At 31.9% G+C, this 26,218-nt stretch overlaps 2 protein-coding genes across 2 annotated transcripts; both read left to right on the top strand.

Annotated features, from left to right (window-relative positions):
* Positions 1 to 6,743: 6,743 nt before the first annotated feature.
* Positions 6,744 to 8,260, top strand: LOC149405633 (transcription factor MYB86-like). Its single transcript, XM_089606091.1, has 3 exons — positions 6,744 to 6,959; positions 7,417 to 7,546; positions 7,693 to 8,260. Exons 1-3 carry the CDS (start codon positions 6,824 to 6,826, stop codon positions 8,039 to 8,041), a joined length of 615 nt encoding a protein of 204 aa, XP_089462217.1. The 5' UTR covers positions 6,744 to 6,823; the 3' UTR covers positions 8,042 to 8,260.
* Positions 8,261 to 16,664: 8,404 nt separating this feature from the next.
* Positions 16,665 to 18,914, top strand: LOC149405634 (uncharacterized). Its single transcript, XM_089607498.1, has 3 exons — positions 16,665 to 16,996; positions 17,103 to 17,232; positions 17,889 to 18,914. The coding sequence occupies exons 1-3, from the start codon at positions 16,864 to 16,866 to the stop codon at positions 18,733 to 18,735; spliced, it is 1,110 nt and encodes a 369-aa protein (XP_089463624.1). The 5' UTR covers positions 16,665 to 16,863; the 3' UTR covers positions 18,736 to 18,914.
* The last annotated feature ends 7,304 nt before the right edge of the window (positions 18,915 to 26,218 follow it).

A 26,218-nucleotide genomic window follows, 5' to 3' on the forward strand; every position in this document is an offset into this window, starting at 1 on the left:
ATTTTTTTATTCTAAATTTTTTAATGAAGAATATTTTAAATATTTGATCACGCTAATATATGTTTATGGTTATTTTTCAAAATTAACAAAATTGTTATTTTTCAAAATTAACAAAATTTTGGCTATTTAGCAAAACTTTAATTTGCTATCGGCTAATTAGCTATAGAGTATAATCCTTATTATATATCTTGTTTGAGTTTATATTTTTTTTTATCACAATAACTACAATTATATTAATGGTTTTGTTTTATGATAATTTTTGAAATTTTTGCACATGTAATAAAGTGCCCCTAAAATCTTTTTTTTCCATTATTTTTTTGTTACAAGCGTTTATTTTAAAATTTGTCATGCCGCCTATATTTTAATGTGATGTTCACATGTGTTAAAAATAACTAAAATTGTAAATTCAATAGATAAAAATATTTTTATTCCTTGTTTTTGTTTTCTAATTTTTTTCTTCCTTCGTCTTTTTAAAATCTCTTCTTCTTCTTCTTCTTCTTCTCTCTCTCTCTCTCTCTCTCTCTCTCTCTCTCTCTCTCTCTCTCTCTCTCTCTCTCTCTCTCTCTCTCTCTCTCCTACCTTATGCAAATTTATTTAATTTGTTAATATTTCTCTCATCGACTCAATCTCACATTTGAATGAAAATTCACCCGAACCATTCGATCCAACTAAAATTTCCGTTTATACAAACCCAAACCTTAACTCCTATATCAAATGTAATGGAAATTTCAAGAGAAAAAAAATACAAGTGTCTTTAGGGCAGAAAAATACAATCAATGCAATTGTGAATTAAATTGAAAATAAAAATGAAAATTCTAAAGGTATAGTCCCAAGCACAAGTGAAAAAAATCACCCGCTTAAACTAAAACGAAAAGACGAACAAGAAACAAGCACCAAAGAATAATCCAGAACTCCAAGCACTCCGTTCCTCCGATTCAAAGAATGTGTAAAACAGTCGATCGATCGATCGATCGGAGAATAGAATGAAATTGTAATACAGTCCATCTCCTTGATTTTTTTTCCTAACCGAGCATGACTTTTAGACTTATAATTCAATATTTTTATTCCACCATGTATAACCTTCCTGTCTTTTAACTTCTAATAACACACACACACACACACACACAGCCATATATTAATAAATTCCACATCTTAATAAACGTGTACTTTATTAAAACAAACCAAAATTAAACGTGTACTTGCTTACCATTTGAGTCATGTTTAACACCAACTTGTTGAATGGACGACCAGTTTCCTTCATCTTTCAAATGATTTTTTTTAAAAAGTTTTTTTTATCCCATCAAGTTGCGTTAGAGTCAAAATTGACCACATACGGGGTTATTATGATAAAAAAGACAATTTAGAGGTTAATTTAGGAAAAAATCAAATTTAAACTTGGGGATTTATTGTGTTTACTGTTTTGGGGATTTATTTAAACTTGTTTATGGTTTAAAATTTCATTTCTAAAGATAATAAATGTTTATAGTTTGAAAAATAATACTAGCTCCATTATAATATCAGTTTGGAACTATTATCGTTATTTTCGAAATTTCCCCACTTTTTAACTCTTTAGTGACAATTTATCCTCTAGGCCCATTACAGTTAGTGGGCTACACGCCAGGGAGCCCGTGGAAATATGCAAGAGAGTAATAAACAGCAAAGGTGTCTGAAATAATGTGAGACTTTCCGTAAATAACCATATACAAATTCTGAACAAAGGTGACTAAAATGATGTGAGACTTTCCATAACTAACCATATACAAATCCTGAATATGACATAGTAACCGAATTGATTTGCATCAATTAAAAAATATGATCAATTCAAGATCATTTAAAAATATGTAGTGACCTACTGGTAGTAGGTTTAAACATCGATACAATTTTAGACGATTTAGGGGATTATAGTTCAAGTGATTGTCGCTGGTAGTAGAATATTTTAAATGTTTTAGTTTGGAATTTTTTTTTTTTTTTTTTTTTTAACTTATCTCGTGTATGATATAATTAGCTCAAATGGTGGCGCTGAGAAGGTTCTAAGGTCAAAGTTATGTTGATGGGGTGATTATTTTGCAACCGAGACATTCAAGGTTTTACTTGCACTTCATGGCAGCAAAAACGGGTTTCAAAAATTGAGGTTTATATTAGAAATTCTAGAGGTTATCTTTGAAACTGAGTTGGATCATCAGTAATAATTGAAGTCATGTTCTTTAAGATTGCAAGGCGTTATTACACTCCTTAAATAATTTCTATTTCATATTTGTCAAATCGTGTGTGAATAAGATTACTCGTTCTTATCAAGAATCTCCTTGTCTTGATCAGATATTATTTTGCACAAGAATAAGTTTCTCTCTATGATTTTGGGGGATCAATGTCCTTAATGAACTCTCATTAGTACTAAAACAACATGTATAATTTCACAACATTATATATATATATATAACAAAGATGTATGATTATTGACTCTATTAACACTACTACAAATAGTAAATAGTGACTTGCACAATAGTCTCTCTCTCGAAAAGCATCGTTGGCTATATACCTTAGAAAAATCAAATAATAACTATTTACTTTAATGAATCATCTTCATTATAATTTAGCACATATCTTTTTCCTCAAAAGGAAAAAAGATTAATAACAACTACATAAGAAGATTTGACGGCGTGTGAAGCATCGGCTTTTTTTTTGGGACCAATTATAAATAGTCACACTATTTAAGTATAATAAAATATATATTAAAAAAATCTCCAAAAAAATCTCCGTGATACCCTTTTTATTCTGGAATACCCCAGAAAATCTATGCGGTTCATGATTATGATTTGTGCATAGAATTTAAGTTGTAGCGTAATACCGATAAGAAGTACATCAATCCTTGTAATATACTAATTCTTATACTCCTCCAAATATATGTACTCATAATCTCACGATATAAATATGTACTTGTGTGTGTGTGTGTGTGTGTGTGTGTGTGTGTGTGTGTGAGAGAGAGAGAGAGAGAGAGAGAGGAGAGAGAGAGAGAGTATATCTCTTAGATATCATCTTGTCACACTATTGGAAGCAATAGTAGAAGAAGTGATACAGATAAGAACGAAGATTCGGTACAGCAAGAGTGAAAGAGATAAGAGTGCAATTAACCTTTTGCATTTAGAGGAAAGTCCTCCAACTTCTTCTTTATACCATAAATACATAGCAAACAATGTCTATCGAAGTGAAATATTTGCATATGATCTTGATTTGGAACCCGGAAAATGCTAGGATAGGATATGTGAAAATTTAAAGGATTTTATTTTTGTTTCTCATATATATTTCTTAATACGCGAAGAACATATATATATACATATACATATATATATATATGAGAAATTTTGTTTTCATTTTTCTCCTATTTTTCAGATTCCAAAGAAACCAAGACAACGAAATACGTTATCAAATGTCACGTTATTAAATGAAAAGATTATACAAAGTAGCAATTTCAGATTAATAAATTAGTCAATTAAATCTGAAGTTTTAGCAAAAAAAGTCAAACTTACGTTGTCAATTTTTTTTGTTGACATTCTCATAAAATAATTTTACACTGTAAATATCTAATTTATCACATTAAAAAAATTCAATGACAAGAAAATAAAAAAATTATTGACACATGATAGTTGCATATTTGTAAAATAGTTCACTAATTTTATAAAAAAATTAATTATTTTGGAAATTTATCAATTTTAATTGATTATTGAACTCTTTATGTACGTTTATTTGGAGTGTGAACGGTATGTTCTCTTAAAAGAATTATCAACAAGATAAATAAATAAAAATTCTCTTATCCGAAAATCTCTCTTGTTTGATATTATCCAAGAGTTAAAGAAAGACGCATATTTTACAATCTTTATCAAATTAATGTGAACGTTTTTCTTGGCAACATTCGAGCTAGCTAGCTGTACTTATTGTCTAATAAGAATATATATATATATATATATATATATATATATATATATATATATATATATATATATATTGAAAGCTTTTTTTTCTTTTTCTTTTTTCAGTAAAGAGTATGGACTCCACATTTTGATGTTGAAAAATGTTGACCTAATTTTGATGAAAGTTGTCTATCTCTTACCCATCTCTATTTTTAAAGAATTCGAAAAGAGGTCCACTGTAGGGAATTTTAAATTTCTGCCATATATTATCTCCTAAATAATATTTGTATACATACATGTAATGAATGCAAAGAATTTCGGATAGGTATGCTGAGTTACAAAACACCATTACGTAATTAATTAAATTATTTTCTACCCATGTATGTTACCAGCTCGGGTGATTGTCTGCCTTTTCATTACAAAAACTTTGTCAAATTACTTTATATACAGAAATGTAGCTAGCTGGCCATTCTAAAACTTAAAACTGTAAAGTAACAATCGTTTGAATAATTTTTGTTAATTAGCCAGCAATTATTATTACTCAATGAAATAAGACAAAAGTATCTTTAATAATATTCTAGTTCATTTACACAAAATTATTATTTGGATAAACAATAAAAATAAATTTCAATAATACTATCCATTAAACAATGCAATAGATCAGTCAACTTATTTTCCATAAAAACTAGAAGAAACGTACAAGAAAAAAATTCATGAAGAAGATGAATAGGTCACATATTACCAATAATTTACGATAATTAACTGTGCATATAAACCATAAAAAAAATACTGAAGAAAAGATGAACAACGGCCAATTAACAATAATTAACAATTCCAACCAATTATTAACGACAATCTGACGCTCGTCTTCTTCTTTTTCTTCCTTGATCTCTCCGATCCGATCTAAGAAAAACAAATCGGGGATTAGACAGTCTGAGCGTCCACATGAGGACGAGCATCGTTGTGGCTTCCATGAACCACCCATTTTTCTTGTTTATGGCTGTGAATTGATGACACTCTTGGGGGAGACCGGCCTCCTCGGGAATTCGATCGGAGAGAGAGAGAGAGAATGTACGTGAAAGAAATAACCGTGTCAAATAAAAATCATAACTATTTTCTGATTAATTATTTTCTAATTATTTTCTAATTATGAATTATGTAAATTCATGTGCGTAGCTAATATTATTTTTAAATTCCAAAAGAAAAGATCATGACAAAAAAAGGAAAGGTTAAAAGCGAGCTTTCAACATGCTTTTAATCTATCGCTCGAACACGGCGAGGAAGACGCCGAATCTCAGTCCGACATAGGTGTGTAGAGCTTCTTGAAGTCGTCGTCTTTTTGAGCTCGTTCGTCTTTATTTGCCATTTTTTTTTCGAAGCTGAGTGAGAGTGATTGTCTGTCATTGTTGTTTTTCTCTAGTTTCGCACAGAAAAAGAATGAATTAATCATTTCTTAAAAAAAATGGCTGTATTAGCTCAGATTTTTGTCTTTAAACATTTAATAGATTTTTTTATCTTTATGTCAGCATTTAATTTATTTATTGCTTAATTTTTAACGTTTTTATTGTGTGGCTGATTTTAATTGTGCTGGAGATGTTGTATGTTAATATTAATTTCAGTTTTTTTGTTTGTTTGATTAGTTGTATATTTTTTTTTATCAGTATTGGTTATTTATTCTGGAGATTAATTATCATAAACAACTTGTGGGATTAGAATGGTTTTGTGTGGTTGATTTTTTTTTTTTTTTTAAGTAGGAATATTTCTCATTAATTGACTAGAGAAAAGCGTCAATTGTTGACAATTATGTCAACAAATCATGTTGATTGTTGACATATATGTCAACAAATTGTGTCGATTGTTAACATCTATGTCAATTCAATTGTTGACATTTATGTCAACAAATCAACCAACTTTCCAATGTTGTCATTTGACATATATATGTCAACATCGTCAAACAAACTTAGATTTCTTATAAAAAATAATTTTTTTAACACACACTAATGCATTATCGATTATCAATGCTAGAGCATGTAATTGATTCCATATTCTCCTATACAAAGAGGTCAAATTCTCTCTTTTGAACACAACTGAAGCTCACACTTTTAAGATATTCTCTCCTTCCAGAAATTTTTTATTGCTTTTTTCTTTGTAATCCGGTGATAGTTTTTTAGAGTGCGGTTCTAGTTCACCGGACAGTTCGTTGGTGTGCACTGCTCATCTCTTCGTCGTTGTATTTTAGGAGGCTTTCGATCACAAATTCAATACCCGTAATAAGGCGATGAAGTGCTTCAAGGAAACTGTCCAACTGGCCTCGGCGCTTTCTCTTGTTCCGTTTTACTATAATAGTTAAAATTTATTTTCTTATGTTGTCTTGTTTTCATAATATTATTGTTTATCATTATTTTATTAATTTTCTGAAGTTAATTATTTAATTAATTAACTTCGAAAATTGTTTAATTCCTGCACAGATTATATATATAATATTGTTAAGATAATTGAGATATAAAAAATAGATAAATAATTCAAAATAAAATAAATCAATTACAAAATACGTAAATGAAAGTAGTGTAGATACACGACAGTGTGACTACAATGTTCTGTTACTTATAATAAAGTCGAATTATTGTCCCACATTACTTACCCCATACACCACAATTTAAGAAAGTACTCCATGGACATATATATAAAATAATGCCATACATTTATAGTAAGCCAAATCGCAAACAATAACAAATGCTTCTTATTTGGAAGTTTATATTCAGCACGCTATCTTTTAGTCTCAGCTAGGGTTGTCTATAAATATAAAGTACATTCTAATGGACTCAAAGCAAAACCCAATAACCTACATATCTCCAAAATACAAGCTTTAGAGAAACACACACAAAATTATCAAAGAATATCATAGTATATATTTATTAATGGGACATCATTATTGTTGCAAGGACAGACAAGTGAAGCGAGGTCTTTGGTCACCTGAGGAAGACCAAAAGCTCTTCAATTACATCACCCACAACAATGGCTTTGGCTCTTGGAGCTCTGTCCCTCAGAAAGCTGGTAATAATAATAAATAAAAAAAATCCTTAACCAATTAATCAAAACAGTTTCTAATACACCTCTTTACACCATGTACGAGTTTATTCTGCATCTTTATTTATTTTATTTTTTTCTTATTCGCGCTCGTGGCATATATGATCACTTTTCCTCAAATCCGCAAATTTATTGTTTTTTTTCCTATTTTTTTTTTAACAGAATCTATTTTATTTTTTATATATATATAAAATAGTTAGTTCATGTGAAAAAAATAATATCAAACTATTTCATAAAAATAAAATTTTAAGAATTGACGAAAATTAGCAAAAGACTACGAAGGCCAAGTTTTCAAAGTTTAAAGATGGCTATTGTCTAAATCAATAAGCACTGATCGACTGAAACCTTTTAAAAAAAAAAAAAAAAATCGACCACATGCACTCGTAAATAAACATATTTTCATTTATTTGTATGATTATTTCAGGGCTCGAGAGGTGTGGGAAGAGCTGTCGTTTTCGATGGCTGAATTACTTGAGACCTGACGTCAAAAGAGGCGGATTTACTGCCGAGGAAGAGAAATTGATCATCACCCTTCATTCTGCTCTAGGCAATAGGTAATTAATATTTATCATGAACAAGTTTAGAGAAAGCGAAAATATTTCACAAAATGTCATTAAAAAAAATTGCTTTTGATTTAAATAATGTTACATTATGAAAGTGCTACTATAACTAATAATAAATACATGTTTGATTTATATAGTTGGTCACATATAGCAAAATACTTGCCCGGAAGAACGGACAACGAGATAAAGAATTATTGGAATTCATGGATCAAAAAGAAGCTAATAAATCTTCAAAAACCTTCTTTTGAACAAGAATTGATTACCAACACTACTCATGGCGAGTCTCCGATTGAGTCGACACCAATGGCGACCGAGGTAATTTCCGGTCACGAGACAAATGGTCTAAACTATTATCATCATCAAGAGCTTGTTCAAGCTCTCTACAATGGTGAGCCTTTTACCGCCTGTTTGGATGCGGACTCTATCCAATCCTCAATGCGGAATGAGTATAACCTCGTTTCCGACTACAATATTCATTTTGAATAATATCACTTTGGGATTACTTTAAAATTTAAATGACCATTACTTATGTGGTGATTCGATGTTGTAATATAAATATATATGTAGCTTTAGTATCATAAACTATTATAAAATAATTAGCTGTTTTATAGTTTTCGGACCGAGTGATATGTTGTGTTTTTTTTTTTTTTGTTCTAACTTCTAAATAAGATTCTGAATATATTAATAATAAATATGTATTTCTTATTCAATTGACTCATGGACTGATCTAATAGACTTGTCTTCTTTTGCCATTTTAGAAAACGACAGTAAAATTTCATACGGCAACTTTAAAAAACGACAGTATTTTATTTGGGACAAAAAATTGGAAACGACAGATAGTAGTCTAAAAACGACATTTTATGGATTAATGCGACACTGATCTATGCGACTGAGGACGTTTCAATTTTGAGAGTTCTTTATATATAATTTTATGATTATAATTCATTGTATACAAACTGAACCTTGTGTTACACGTATGTGACTCATCAATTACCAAAAAAAAAAAAAAAAAAAAAAGCCACCAACAAGAGCTGGAAAGAAAGCAAAGAAACGACAAAGTACTGAACGAAAATCAAAGCAAAATGTGGTAATAAATAAATGTGTTACATATTCGATCTTATTAGCAGAAAAACAAACATGGAAAAGTACACAATAGACTGAAATGACGACAGACCCAGAAAAAAAAAACAAAAAACAAAAAAAAAACTTAGTGAACCAGTAGTAAATTGTGAAGAAATACGAACTCATCAAATTTTTTAAAAAGAAATAATAATGCAAAAATAAGAAGGACGACCTGGAAAGTGTAAAGCTTGAATCAAGACTTAATAAGACGCCTAAGAATGACTTTTTTTTTTTTTACAATTAATCGATTAATAAAACCACCAAAATTTAGAGATGTGCTAAATTATTAATTTTTTGTAAATTTTAAGTAAATAGTCATTATGATAATATGACATTGTTTAAACGTAATTAGCATTTCATTTATGATCTTGAAGTCTAGTGATTATTTACAATTAAAACAAATATTTACAACTACTAATATATTTTAGCTTTGTTAATAAAATCTCGTAATTATTTACTTAAAATTTATCAAAAATTAGTTATATGGTAAAATTTAAATTTTTATATGGCTATATATCTAGAGAGTTTTACGCACGCATCTCTAGCTATGTGTTTTTCTTATTTTTTTGTTTCTTTTCTACATCGAATTGCATATATTATCAGGAAGTACAAAGAAATAAAATATATATATATATATATATATATATATATATATATATATTTTATTTCTTTGTACTTCCTGATAATATATGCAATTCGATGTAGAAAAGAAACAAAAAAATAAGAAATTATAAATGTCTCAATTATTTCCCAAATTATGCTCATAGCAACAAGAATCTAATTTTCCTAGTAGAGATTTTTGTAATCCACATGGGGGTCCATGAATTTTTTTTTAATGTATCAATTTAGGGATATAAAAAGATGACCTCCGAATGAGGAAATATAAGGGTCCATAAGAAGATTCATGTGTGGGGATATATCACCAAAATTATCTTATATATATATATATATATATATATATATATATATATATATATATATGCATGAATTACGTTATTATTAATTTAAGTGATAGATTACATATTAAAGAGACATTTCATCCATGACTTAATAACTTAACCAACCATGCTTAAAAAGGCAAAGTACCAAAATTATTATTTATTAATTTAATTACTAGTGCTACTACTAAAAAAAAAAACCCCCCACATATATTTTCACAATTTTTTGGTAGGCCCCAAATCCCCACTCCATTGCTCCTACTTAAAGTTAAAAATAATCATTTTCCTTTTTTTCGATTCCTCTCAAAGTGTCTATTTATATAAATGATTTGAATACAACTTTCAAAGTTTTAGCTTGCGATTCATCCAAGCAAATGTCACTTATCCGGGTGGTGGATTATTTGCATCAATCTACAGAAATCACTCACTCTCATCGCACATCACTCAATCTCTATCTATTATAATAATAATGTTTCTTTATTCTACGTATTTTAAGTGTGTTCTTCTAAACACCGTTGATATTGAAGTCGATATATACACGTTAGTAACGATGAAGTACCTTTCTTCATAAATTCATTTAACTAAATCCCTAACATTCCGTCGCCAAATTAGGGGTATTTTTTTCACGCGCTTGCAACGACTACATAAAAAAGCCGTTTTAGACTAATTAGGTTTTTGTATGTATTTAATATATTCCATCAAAGAGTAAATGACTTTTTACCTCGTGCTCTTCGATGAATGTATATGTCAACATTATTACCAAGATGACATCATGCATGCATGAAAGTACTTATGCATGCGTATAACGTATATACATATATATATATATATATATATATATATATATGTATATATTAATCAAATAGCCTCTAGTTTTCTTTAAGGAAATAGCCTGTATTTATGAGCAGCAAAATATATTACTACTACACATTGCCAATATAACGTAAATATTGTTATTATTATGTGAAGGTAGATTAGTCTTTTATGATTCCCTTTGTATTTACTTAGTTTATAAAGCTTCAAACTTGTGTATCTTCATTATCGTGTAACTATTATTGTTATTAATATTGTTTTATATTTTGTTATACGGTCCAGGTATTATTAATGTTAAAAGTTTGGCTACAAATTAAACATGATAAATTATAAATGATAATCATATATTAGCAGAAACTATATGTACTAATATAGGTGATGCCTATTATAATAATTACGCAGATAAAAATTTGGTGATCGATTATCTACAAAAAATTACACACACATACAACAAAAACGCAGGAGAGTGATTAACGATTATTTCTTTTCTTTCGTATAGACCAAGCTTTAGACTATGAGTAAGATATTATAATTAAATTTCATGAAAAACACGATTTTAAATCTGTGCTTGTTTTTCAAGGTATATACCACTATTGTTATCCCGGGCGTAAAGGGTCAAAAATATACACTAAAATGTGTAGGGCCTTAATAAAGGAGTTATGTGATGTAAGATGAATCAACCAACTGCATCGAGGTTATATATAATTGTAGATAATTTTCCCACTATATGTTAAATGCGTATTTTGCGAAAGTTTTGGTATATAGACCAAATAAAATAATATCAATTATCATATTAATTAGCTTAAATATCTTGTCCACATTATCCCCATATCAAATTTAATCACATGCACTGTTTCAACTATTTTAAAGTGATAAAAATCGTAACCCAACTAAAGAAACTCGAAAAAGTTTGACATATATATATTTTTTTTTTTCTAACTCATGATATCCAAGTTCAAACAGATCTTATCCCAAATCTCTAAAAGATATATAAAGAGCCTAATATTTTGTAAATCAACATATTGCAGCATTGTTAGGGCTGACAGATTAGATTAGAATTTAAAAAGAATTTGCTATAAGATATTGTGCATTTATCTGATATTTCTACACGCACTTCAAAACTTAATTATTAGAATGTATGAATAGTGTGTTAGAACATTCCAATAGGTGAATAACTTTGTATATATATAAGTTCTCAAGAGATATATAGTACAAGTGTGGTATCATCTATCATGAACTCTCTATTTGACGTTGACGAACCTATATAGTGCTGATTGAAGCTCATCGGAGGCAGAGATTCGGAGGCTGAGTATGTGCTATTGTTGACTATTGGATTTAAAAACGGCTACAAACGGTGAATTATTGGTGATTTTGTTGTTAATTGAGATTGAACTCACAACTTCTACGAAGATTTTTGTGAAATTATCGATTAGACTATATTAGGTAAGACACTTAAATCTTTGTTGTGTGTGTGTTCTAGTTGGCATATACGAATTTTCGCTAAGATAATTTGTTTGTAACTAATTTTTGTCATTAATAACTACTTACGTCAAAGAAATAGCAATTCTTCATAATCATAATTGTATCACTAGTGTGGTTTCTTTTTGTACAGTTTTAATAAGTCACTTAAAATAATTAATATTTTTATGTTTATATGTTATCTGTTGCTTATTTGTGTTTTACCATCACGGTTGCCTTAGTTATGTCCTTTAAACAAACAACGATAACGTATTAATTAAGCAGAGAGACCACAATTGAGTCAAACGACGGTAGGTTCACTGTATTTTTCTTAATCAAGTCATACTAGAAAGAGAAACTTTATACACTTTTGTCGTTTTCAATGTCCCAACTTGTATGTATTGCTTATGAAGCCTGAAATGACACACACATAAAAATAAAAATAAATAATAAAAAAAAAATCTTAAATGGGCCTTCGATGCAAGCAACCGTCAGAAATTAATAAATCAAGTAGGTTATTTGAATTTAATAATTTAGTTTATAAAGAAGATTGAAGAGACATAAATGTAGTTCTTGATTAATAAGTGAATTATTATGAAGAAATCGTAATTTAAGTGTAAATTAAGGAAAATAAAAGAGAAATTAAGTAACTTCATTTGTGATGGAAGTGCACAAATGTTCCCTAACTAAATGATATATTTGATGGCCATATATCCGTCAGTTGTTATCAATTTGATCGTTTGCAAATATAGATTCATATATATAAAGTTAGCGGATCCTTTCTAAAGGGCTAATCAGATATGAACGAATTACCTAGAGCTTGCATAAAATGGACACATAATATTAATAACACTGCTAGCATTGAAGGAAGGTCAACCAAGAACAATTTTGTTGGATAAAATTAGGAAGAATTGTTTTTCAGGACGTTAACCGATTTAATTGTCTCAGACAAATCTAGTATTATAATCAGGTGACTGAGTTATATCCATTATAATTTAAACGAATCTTGGGTCCAAATGGCGAATTTGGTACTTCGTACCCGGTTATTCAATTGAAATTATAGCACAATTATTCTGATACTAAAAATGTAATCCAATTTATGCGTAACTCTCTCACAATATGACGCGTAAGTCTTGTTTTAATTTTGAACTAATGAGGTCTACATAAGCATATGTCTAGCTCTCTTAAAAAAAAAAAAAAAAAAAAAATAGTTGGAAGCTCACATTGGAACTAAAGAAAAAAATTCGGTTAAAGAAAAAATTTTGATTTAAATTTTAATCTAAATTATTCGGTTAAAATTAACCGTACGGTTAATTTTAATTGAATTTTCGGTTAAAATTAATCGTACGGTTAATTTTAACCGAATAAAAAACAATTAACCTAGATTAATTGAAAAATAATAATAATAGTTTATTGTAAAGTTATTTGTTTTAATCGCTCACTTTCGGTTAAAATAATTAATTGTCCACTTTTCTATTTTGGTTAACAATTAACCGTGAGAAAAAAATTCGGTCAATGGTTAATTGAAGTTAACCAAATTTTCAACATTAATTGGAACAATGGTGGTATATAATGAAAATGGTATCACACTTGAATTAATACTTTTTCATTCCAATTAGCTAGGATCAAGTAGTATATTTAATATCTTAATTAAATGATTTAAATTTTTTATTTTTTTAAATTTGTAGTGGGTATATAGTTTATGTTCTACCCTCATTATGATCACATATCATTTGTCCATCACTGTGGCCCTCCAATGATATTATGACACCTCATGTCCTATTTTTAACTCTTTAACTTTTCTTTGGGTTTAGATTTTTCACGGTCTTACTTTATTATTTTTCCCTCAATATTTTAGTACAATCCAGATAAATGAAAACTTATTTGGAAGATTTTCAAAGCTAATCTCAATCACTTGTGTAGAGAATTTACGGTCTCACATCTCTTCAAAAACTGGACCAAAAGTGTGGTAACTAATTTGGTGTAGTGTTAATCTCATACATACTCGACGGAGAGATCTTAGGTTTAAATCCCATGGACTGCAGAAATGCATGATAATATATCATATCATGTACTCTTGGCCAATAGTGTCACTTCTAAAAAAAAACTGGACCAAAGGTGATGTCAAGAATAATTGTGTTAAAATGACAACCCAAACTACGGGTATTATTCTATGGGAAATCTAGAAATGTATGTGCAAGTGTGTTTTCGATGAGTGCTCGATGGATCTTACTCCTTTACCCATAGGTGAATTTACTACCATCACTATGCCTACCCGTTTTGTATGGCTGAAATGGAATCTTGCTTCTAGTGTTCGTAAATTGAACATTAATGGCTAATTTTTTTTTTTGGTGAATGTGGGGCTGTTGGCAGAATTCTCCGTGATATATATGGTCATGGTACATAAGGCCCACAAGGCCCGATAAGGCTTATGGGAGGCGTGTCAACATGGTACATGTATCTTGAATTTGTTTGATCAAACCCAAGGATTGGAGTTTTTCTCAAATAGGAAATAAATATTGTATATTAAACATGATCCGATTTTGTGAGTATTTTATATAGTAATTATTTATGAAAGTATCATGGAGATAGTATCTACTTTCTATTTATAGAATAATATATCTTATTGTGAGAAACAAATACTATATTAATTGTGTTATTTATTGAGAGTATTATAGTTCTCATATATTGAGTAGGAACAATAATTTCAATACTTCGTATTGGGTAAACAATCTCTTAACCCTACAATATGTTTACAAATGCGGAATAGAAAAAAAGCGAGCAGTCGCTAATTTTTAACGTAAACATTAACAACACAAAACCTTAAGAAAATTTCAGAGACATACATTTCGGCTCAGCTACAGATCCTCCACGCTCTTAGCTTTTGGATCTCCTTGCTTCTCAAATTCCTCGGCTGCTCGTCGTTCTTGGATTTTCGATTCCTCAATTGCTCGGGCTGATTGATATTGTAATCTTTCAAGATGTAATATCCGGAAGGATAGAGATCAAAATGTGGGTCAACTCTTTTCTCACTTATTATTCCAACAACGTGTCGGAATAATTATGTCTTTCTTTGGAAAGTGGTATGAACAAATTTTTCAACTCCGATAGAGAGGAAAAACGTTCACACCAAGGGCTGCCGATCGCGAAAATCCAAAAGTGGAATAAGGCTTGATAGCGATTTTCGCACTACCTCAAGCCTCCTATTTATAGCTTTCTAGCTTACCCAAAATAGAATATGCACTTTCATTACGAGGAGCATGTTGCTTATTTCTTAAATGCCTTTAGATACAATTCACTAATTATGAATAAATGAGTAAACTTCATACTTGTACTCGAAGATTTCCTCTATGGTTTTTGATCTCCTCGATCGGGTTTGAATGAGTTACAACATGAGCTCACTTTAGTGTGTGAAGTATATGAGATCTCATCACTTTCACATTATCTTCTTTCGAACCCTGCGAGCACAAATCACGCCAATCAAATTTATGCCAATACGGGGTACACAGAGATTTAGTCGAGAGAGAAAGGGTTCGCACGTAACATACAAACTTTTGAACAGCTTCTTGAATAATACCGCTTTTCAAAACACAAAACACATCATAAGGGCTAGAACACCTTCCATTATACAAAAATGAAGTAGTTATATACACATAGTTAATGTGTTTCGAAAACATTTGAAATAATATATCTGACAACAATTGAAAGTCGCGGATGTATATTCTTTAAAATCTTCAGAATCAGTCATGAAGAAAATAATGGAGGAGAATAACACACGCGTGCTCGTAAAAACATCACAAAAGGAGATCCTGTAAAATTTTGCAAGTGGATATTTTAAGATTAAACAGCTGATGAGACCCAATAACCACCTAAATTACTACTAAAAGGTACTTTACAGAGAAAATCGTTGTACTTAATTAATCTTTTAAATTATAACTTTTTATCCTTCTTTGGCCTTCATCTCATACCATGAATAGTCAATAGCAACAGATAACTGCTGAAATATTATTATTTAAATAAAATAACTACCCCCTCATTGTTATTCATCCTACATACCAAAGCAAAATGATAAGTATATATAAACGTTAAAAACCAAAACAATAAGTTCGGATTAAAATTTAGGTAAAATATTTATATATATATATATATATATATATATATATATATATATAATGTAGTCCACTATCTTAACTGCTAGATATGTATTGTCATGCAATTACGTCTATATTTGCGTACATATATATCCATGAAAAAATAAATCTCCATATCATCGTAGAAAGCATTGAAGTGTCTAATGTTATAGAATATTTTTTTAGTATCATTAGTCTTTTTTTTTTCTTCCCGTGGCTGGAAAATATTGTAAACTAATAAAATAATCTATTACATAGTTGTGGGGCACATGGTTATTTTGTCCGATTATGCCACGACAGTAATATATCATGACGTATCGTATGAAAAAGAATTTAGCATAAGTTTGTGCGAGACCTACCGGCAAATATGTTATATGTGTGACGACATTATATATTTCTGCTGAAGTACGTGTGTGTGGGAGAGAGAGAGAGAGAGAGAGAGAGATTTTGTTACGTGATACAAAAATAAACAAGTGTACGTAGAAAAAACCTGTAACTGTATTATTTTGGACGAGAAAAGTTGATGGTACGTCGTTTTTAGGGTTAGATGGAGATCTGGGTCCCACACTCTTCTTAAAGTGTGTCCCACTCAGGTTCTATATTGTCGGCTCTCTCTCTCTCTCATATACTTTTTATTTTCTTGTACTTGTGATCACTTTTAAATGGAGGCCCAGGATTTGCTTTGTGCTGTGCCTGTGTATATATAATAAACTTTTGATGATCAGTTTTTGTTTTCATAGTAAGAGTGTGTATAGTAACAACACCAAGAACAAAAGAGATCTCACAATAATAACTCAGTAATATTGTTATTTATATATAAATATATCGTACTGTATTATATTATATCATGGGTCATCACTCATGTTGCAACCAACAGAAGGTGAAGAGAGGGCTTTGGTCTCCTGAGGAAGATGAGAAGCTTATTAGGTACATCACAACTCATGGCTATGGCTGTTGGAGCGAAGTTCCTGAGAAAGCAGGTTAATTAAATTAATTACATGTTTACTATTTTAGAAAGAAAATAAAAATATTTTATTTTTTTGTTGTTGAATTATTGTGTGATTTGTTTTTTTTTTTTTTTTGTAGGGCTTCAAAGGTGTGGTAAGAGCTGTCGTTTGAGGTGGATTAATTATTTGAGGCCTGATATTAGAAGAGGCAGATTCACTCCGGAGGAAGAGAAATTGATTATTAGCCTTCATGGTGTTGTTGGCAACAGGTTAGTGTCTTTAATTAGCTTAATTATTCCCTAAAAAAAATTAGCTTAATTATGCATAAATTTTTAATATAAAAAAGAGGAATAAAATCATATGAACTAGGGTTCAGCATAGGCGTGTGCTTATTTGAATCCTTGATTTTTTTTATTTTTTATTTTGCTAAAATATTAAATCACGTGTTAATATTATTACTAATATAATCATATATATAATAGCATAGGTAGGTGTTTCCTAAGAACTTATATTTTGGTTATATTGATAGTTGATGAGTTATTGCTACTACTCTTTCCTTCCAAATTAACATACTTTAATATTAAGTTTTGTGGCTATAGGGATATCTACATCTTTCAGGCATTTCAGCATTATTGTTGTTATTATATTGTTAATATTACTTCAAATTTTATACACACCCTTTCATACTAATTAACAACTAGGTCTAGAATGAAATCTGTTAATCAAAGTGAATTAAGATTACATAAAATCCTAAATCGCTTACTTTGGAACATTTTTTTTTCGTTCTTACTTCGCTACTACATACCATATATATACGATCATCGTTAATTATCTTGTTGCTCAAATGACCAAGGATAAATATATATATAAAAAAAAACATTTTATCATTATTGATTATATCATATGTTTTTATACATGTATATAGATGGGCTCACATTGCAAGTCACCTACCCGGTAGAACAGACAACGAGATAAAGAACTATTGGAATTCATGGATCAAAAAGAAGATAAGAAAACCATTATTATCTTCATCATCATCATCATCAATATCAACACAAATCACCACCACAATAACACCACCACCACCGCCGCCAATTTTAATCTCCGACCACCCTCAAATGTGCTTCAACAACAACACGGCCCAATCTCAGGCCCATTTAGACTTTTTAACAACTCTAAGCCCAATTAGGCCCAATTCCACTTCCACGGCCCACCAAGCCCTCTTCGCACCCTCTCTCCCATTTTTCATGTTCGACACTCCGGAGAATAATAATAATAATAATAACAATAATAATATTAGATCATCAGGGGAGCTATTTCAAGACATTCTGAGCATGGGAAGCTTGAGCGCGGAAGAAGCCACCGTGGCAGCCACGTCATCCTCGAGTCTGACGTGGAATGTTATCAATGTAAATAGTATGAACCAAATGTTGCCTTCGTTGTACTTGCCTCCGTTGGTCATGGAAAATAGTGGCAGCCACGTGTGCATGGACAGCATGGTTCGTAATCATGATGACGTGGCGTTGGAGGATTGTCTTCAGAGGCATGAGCTGAGCGAGCTGTGGGTTGAGTCGCAAGGGCAACAATGTAATTCCAACAACAACGGCAATAACAACAGCTTTCTCTTCTGGGAAAATGTCGGATCTCTTGGGGATATTCAGACGGATGATAATAATAATAATAATATTAATAATATTAGTAATCATAGTAATGTTATTGCCACAGCGTCTTCGAATTTGGGAATGACCATATCTTTCCCTTCTTCTCTTTAAGTTATATTTTCAGAGGAATAAGAAAGAAGAAAGATTTGGTACGTTCTCTTATTTTTTTAATTTTTTTATTTTTATTTTTTTAAGTGAGGATGTGCAATATGCATATGAAGAATGTGCATGCACTGGAATGATTTTAAGTATATTTAAAATATATATATATATATATATATATATATATATATATATATATATATATATTGCGGCAATGTGCAGCAAAAAGTACAACACACAACTATGGTAAAGTTGATGTAATACCAGCTGTTTATCAGTCCATTTATTTTATTACTAATATTCAGTTACAAGTGTGGGTTTTTATTACTAATATGCAGTTACAAGTGTGGTTTTTTTTTTCTTTTGCTAATACTTGACGTAATTAAATGAAGTGTGGGTTTCCTACCGTAATTTCCTATAATTAGTAGTTCATATCTGAACCACTTTCACTTTCTCATTTCTTTAATATTAAGGCTGTGTTTGGAACTCTTTTATAATATAGAAAATAAAAATTCAAAGGAGAATACGAGAAAATATAAAAATTATCTAGTGTGCCTAGGAGTAAAAAGAAATTTTTGAAGGGAAAATATGAATAATTAAGAAAGAGAGAAGAGAGAACTTCTACATGTGCAAATTTGCTTCAAAGTTTTCCACAAATTCTGTTTTTTTTTTTTTTTTTTTCGAATTTTGTAATCCATACAGCACAAAGAAGATACAACATATTCTCTATTTTTCCTCTCAGATTTTCCAAGTTCCAAACGTAGTCTCTAAAAAATTTAGTAATCTCTAAGAAATATCGCTAGGCATTCATGTAGAATATTTTACTGTCACGTAAATATTTCTACCTACACGCTTAATTATTAGCGATATATGTTGTCACATGCGTTGTAAAATGTAACAAAGGAAAGAAAAACTTAAAATGTACTAAAAAATGAAGCTCCATCAACTGATATTACAAGAACGCCATGCTATGAAATCTGCCAACTAATTAATGAGATGAGGCTCCACGACTTCAAAAATTTTAGTTAAATATAAAATATTTTAGATAAGTGTTTGATTTTTGGTAGTCAAACGTAAAAGAGGTTTTGATAAATAAAACCAAAAATATACATACTAATACATACATGGGCTTCCATAACAATGTAAAACTATTGAAGCTTTGCAAAATGGATACGTATCTTGTCCAATTTAGGCTGTGGGAGCTTGCGTGACGGTTTTTGAAACCATCGTGAAAAGTTAGTTTGCAATTTTGCATGGCATTGCCTTTGTAACTCAGTCAAATTGATAATAATAAAAAATTCTAATAAAAAAGTCGAGTTTATAGCGGGAAATTAGTCTACTTCGTTAAAAGACAAAGGGGATAGCGGCAGAAGAGGAAAAAAAATAATTAGTAGAAAAAAGAAGAAGATGGAGAAATCACTCGGAGAATAGATCGGAGAGATAATAATTATACGAAGAAATAGAATAAAAATGAGATAATTAAAAATAAAATGTAGACAAAGATTGATAGGTAAAGAAGAATATAAGGAACGAATAAGGCGAGAAGAATAAGACGAAGAAAGAACACGGATACAAACTACAAAGTCAAAGATGAATGAAGATATAAAATATGAGACAAATATAAATTAGGGTTACACAAAATTTTGTTCAAATTTTATAAAGCTCTTGTGCAAAGTGTATTCACCTAAACCCAAAATTTTGTTCAAATTTTATAAAGCTCTTGTGCAAAGTGTATTCACCGCGGAAACTATTACCTCATCGTCACTACAAGATCAAATTTTATTTTTATCATGTTAATAGATTGCACGATGACAGCAAACTGTTGTGCAATGTGAACTATAATTTGCATTACAGTTTTTTGAAAACCGTCGCGAATAGTTTATTTTTTGGGCAGTGTAACAAAATAATTAAAATGAAACTATAAAATTTGTTTTTATTAGCTTATGTTTTACAACTTTTAGGGAAATAACCAACACTTTTAGGTGACAATAATTAGTAGGCTAATTTTCTATTTTATTTAATCAAATGGAAATAATGAATATAAGGAAATTATAAGGCTAAATTAAATAATAGGCAAAGTCAAAATTGTTACACGAAGCCCTTAAACCTCTAACAAATCTCAACAAAATATTTTATCAAAGATATTGAAAATTAAAGAACATTAATTACGACGCTATAATCTAGAACTGTTTCACCTGGTCGCGATATTATGGGGAAGCGTTTTAAATATGTAAACACGCTAAGCTATTAAATATGATCGCCCAAATTTTTGAGGTTTTCATTTCCGATTATAAGAGCCAATAAAGAGTAAATTTTAATCAAATGCACCACACCGTATATAAAGTTATAAACATGTACATATAAGATAATAACGGCTTACAAAATAATTTGAGTTTGGCTTTGATAATCTAGGGCGTCTAAGTTTTAATTTGTAATTAATATGTTCAAAATTATATCAAATTAAAAGATGTAATATTTTCATTTTCAATCTTATGATAAAAATAAACTCGCCAATTCTGGTCCACTAAGATTTTCTTATTATGTAAATTTGATCTATTTAATTCTCCCGAAAATCAAAATCATCATAACCGTTTTGCGAAAAAAAATATTATTAACACTCTTAATTAATTTTCCCGAAAATTAAAATCATCATAACCTTTTTGCTCAAAAATAATATAATGAACACTCTTATAACGTATATAATAATTTTCATTTAAGTTGGTAATGTGTCATTTTTGTTTAAATATGCTGGAATACTTAAGAAAAAAAAAATTTGACCGGATTCCATTATTGTTCGGCCAAAACATTCCGAGCCACCAGAATGAGAAAAGTGAAGGATTAGTGTTTTTAAAGTGCAACAAATTAAAATAGTGGTTGTTTTGAATCCTTTAAAAAAATTTAATTGTTTAATAGTTATTTGAGATTATTTTCCTTATAAATGAAAATATATTTGTAAAAAAATATATTTAAATTTTTTATTTATTTACTACTTAAAAACACTATTTTTGTGATAATAAATTATAAAATATAAACACACTAGTCTTGTATTTAATTTAAAAACATTAGGGGGATTGACATAAGTAAGAGTAAATTATAGTGTTTGGACACATTACCATTTTTTTTTTTTAAATGGCACATATAGGAGTAATCAAATGAGAGAAATGTGGTCAAATGAGAGATAATTTTTTTTTTACCCATTTTAACATCTTCTTAAATCTTAAATTATAATTTCTACCACCCTAAATACCTAATTTTCTTCTCTCTTCAATCGAACCCAGCTCTTCTTCTTCATCATCTTCGGCTCCCATCATCGGGCTCTCTTCTCCTCGCGTGGGCACGTCACTCCGCTTTCCACCGCCGTCCCAAAAAATATTTTCACTTCCGATCACCTTTTCCCGTCGTCAATTTCTGTGTCAATATTAAAACCTTTGTGAAGATATTTTCCGATCACCATCATCGTCAAGTCCTTCCGATGACCGAGCTGGTGTTCAAATCGGAGATCTCCACCGGATTATGGTAAATTTCGGGCCCAGATATGCATCAACCAATTCAATAAAGGTTAGTCTCAGATTTTGTTGATAAAAAAAAATTGGAACCCAAATTTACATGCCAAAACCCATATTAAACGTTATTGAGTTTAGTTACAGATAAGTCACCGACCCATGTTTTGTTTTGAGGTTTAGTTATGTTTCTGTAACTAATTCCGCTAGTTTTCTTTTTTAGTTACGTACATGTAACTAACACGCCACACTGGCAGGTAATAATTAGGTGAATGAGACCATGTATTGTTTGGATGTTTATTTACTTTTCAGTAACTAATTCCCCTAGTTTTCTTTTTTAGTTAAGTAAATGTAACTAACGCGCCACACTAGCATGTAATAATTAGTGACATATGTGTAACACACTCTACTTGTTATAATTTTGCAGCGGTTATGAAATGAGATATATTTACGTACGTCAAGCATAGCGGTCAGTGACTCAGAGATGATTATTACCAGGTCAGTGTTTCGTATGTAGCTCTCATGCCGACGACGACCAAGTATGATGATTTGATAAAAGTTTTGTTCATATGTTTTGGGGGAAAAATTAAATTAAAACAGTCATAAGGTTCTGAGTGTGAAATATGAAACAGAAGGGGCGGTAAAACCAATAATAATTGACTCTGACAGTTATTTACATATTCGGAAAAAGAACGAATACATCAAAAATGTCTCTAGTTTTGGAGCTTGAGTCATTGAAGCCTTCTTCTGCGCATGTTGGTTCCACTCCGAACACCGGAGATAGTGGTTTTTCAGGAATTGCAGATCCAATAGCAGCTCTCTTGCCGCCAGTGATGACACGTGATTCTTATATCCCTGACAACATCTCTGAAGAGTCATCTCTGCCTGCCGGAGAACCATCTCATATCCCCAACGACAGAAACATATCTGGCATAAGTGAGAGTGAGTCCCCTCCAGCCGTTGGCGAACCGAGCACCCCTCCAGCCTTCGGTGAACCGAGCCAGCCCCCTCCTCCAGCTCCCGGTGAACCGAGCCAATCCCATCTAGCCGCCGGCAAACCGAGCACTCCTCCGCTTTCTCAAGGAGCGACAACAGTTCCATAGATTCCACGCTCTTGGACGTGATGGACATACGTTCTCCCATAAGGGTATATAAATGAGGATTGTATGCTAACAAAGTTGCGTTGCAAAAATATTTGAGCATGTTTACCGCCCTTTCTGAACAGTATTTCACACTCAAAACCTTATGACTATTTTGATAAACATGGTCTATTTCACCGCCATCTCTCGGCCATGGTTTATCCATTCTTCCCCACATCTCTCTCTCTCTATCTCTCTCTATGTGTATATATAAGTATCAAGAGGGCTCCTCAAAAAATAGGAAAAAAATGGACGTTCTTACTCTTAGACGCCGGAAGAGGTTAAGCTATGTGAGACTTGCAGAATATCTTTCTCTTGGTCTCAGTTGTTCATCAACTTTATTTGAGATATATGGTGAGGACTATGGTCTATTGGAGGAATCATTGGATCCTAGTTCTTCTAATAGTCATATGTTACACGGCAGGGTGGATCGATTTGTTTCTGTCATTCAGAACGAAAACGGCCATAAGTGTTCGTAGTGGATGGGTACGGCCCATGGGTCACAGGTTTTTCATGTTGTTGCAGGGAATCGGATGTTTGAGCTGGCTTACGAGTGTTTGGACCGAACCAATTGGCTTGTATGCTGAGCATATTAAAAAATTGGCGAATATGAGGATTTACATCTTTCTTTGCATTGTGAACCTCGCTTAAAAAATAGCCACATTTCATATCCAATGTGTTAACAGGTGGTTGTTTAACGCTATCGGCCCGTTCAACATCGACCACGGAGACGCAAACACTGAGCCGACTAACGCGCCAGTAAAGGTCCCAACAAAAAACCCTCAGCCGACTGAGCAGGCAAACACCACGACGGAAAATGTTGTCCCGACGAAAAACGCTCAGGCAAACACTGACGCGTCGACTAACGCGCATCAATGTTTGCCTGAGCGTTTTCCGTGGGGAGATCATTTTCTGTCTGGGTGTAAGCCTGCTTAGTCGACTGAGGATTTTCCATTGAGACCTTCGTCGATGCGTCAGTTGGTGGGTCAGAGTTTGCCTGAGCATTTTCCGTCGGGACAATATTTTCCGTCGGAGTGTTTGCATGCTCAGTCGGCTGAGGGTTTTTCTTGAGACCTTAGTCGACGCGTTAGTCAGCGCGTCAGTATTTGCCTGGGCGATTAACATCACGACAACATTTTTCGTCGAGGTGTTTGCCTGCTTAGTCGGCTGAGGCTTTTCCTTTGAGAACTACGACGACGCATCTGTCGGCGCATCAGTACTATGTGAGACTTGCAGAATATCATTCTCTTGGTCTCAGTTGTTCCTCAACTTTATATGAGATATATGGTGAATATTATGGCTGTTGGATGAATCGTTGGATCCGAGTTCTTCTGCTAGTCATGTGTTCTATGGCAGAGTGGATCGGTTTGTTTCTGTCATTCAGAAGGAAAACGGCCATAAGTGATCGTAGCGGATGGGTACGGCCCATGGGTAACTGGTTTTTCATGTTGTTGCACGGAATCGAATGTCTAAGCTGCCTTACGAATGTTTGGACCGAATCATTTGGTGTGTATGCTGAGCGTATTTAAAAAGTGGCGAAGATGAGGATTTATATCTTTCTTTACATTGTCAATCTCGCTTACAAAATAGCCACATGCCATATTCAATGTGTCTACAGGTGGCAGTTTAACGTTATCGGCCCATTCATCATCGACCACGGAGACGCAAATACTGAGCCGACTGACGAGCCAGCGAAGGTCCCAACGAAAAACCCTCAGTCGACTGAGCAGGCAAACACCCTGACGGAAAATGTTGTCCCGATGAAAAATGGTTAGGCAAACACGGACGCGCCAACTGACGCGTATCAATGTTTGCCTGAGCGTTTTGCGTCTGGACAATATTTTTTGTCTGGGTGTAAGCGTGCTTTGTCGACTTAGGGTTTTCCATTGGGACTTTCGTCGGTCGGCGCGTCAGAGTTTACTTGAGCATTTTCCGTCGGGACAACATTTTCCGTCTGGGTGTTTACATGCTCAGTTGACTGAGGGTTTTTCGTTGGGATATTCATCGACGCCTTAGTCGGCGCGTCAATATTTGCCTGCGCGATTATCGTCACGAAAGCATTTTTCGTCAGGGTGTTTGCCTGCTCAGCCGGCTGATGCTTTTCCTTTAGGACCTTCGTCGACGCATTCGTCGGCGCGTCAGTACTATGTGAGACTTGCAGAATATCTTTGTCTTTGTCTCAGTTGTTCCTCAACTTTATATGAGATATATGGTGAAGACTATGGTCTATTGGAGGAATCTTAGAGGATTTTAGAGAGAGAGAGAGAGATAGAGAGAGAGCGAAAAGATCAAGAAATAGAAACCCTAGAGGTTTATCGTTCACGGCGATCGAGAAATAGAACACTCTCGGTTTCTCTGTTGTTGCCCTCCTTCGCTGGTAACTGTAAGTACCTTCTCCGATCGTTAATCCATATCATTTCCCAACAATTCGTTGCCGTTGGTTTCAGATTTTGTAGTTTACCCTAATTTTAACCCTAACCCTAATACAGAACCTTCAAATGTTGGTGATGCTACATTGTGTCAGGTTTTCCATCTTTGTTCTGTGGAGATGATCGTGGGGTTAGGGTTCTACGCTACAGAGTCCTGGTATATGGTTGCGGCAGAGAGGAAAATTCTAGGTAAACCGATTTACGATGTTTCAATAACAGTTTAGCCTTTGCAATTTTTTGATCAAGGCTTACTTTGTATAGGAACTTTGTTCAAGTCCCTTGCAATTGCCTGATCGAATCGATTCCATTGCCCTGATCTCTGTTCTCAGAGTCGATCCTTATCTATTAAAAGGTAACGATCCGTCTCCTAGAAATTTTTTTAATCAATTGTTTTTTTGGTTGATAATTTTTTTATTTTATTTTA

This window comes from Urtica dioica, chromosome 2, assembly GCF_054948205.1.
Source record: "Urtica dioica subsp. dioica isolate 48M chromosome 2, U.dioica_male_clone48M_v1_H2, whole genome shotgun sequence".
In the NCBI taxonomy this organism is placed as follows: Eukaryota; Viridiplantae; Streptophyta; class Magnoliopsida; order Rosales; family Urticaceae; genus Urtica; species Urtica dioica.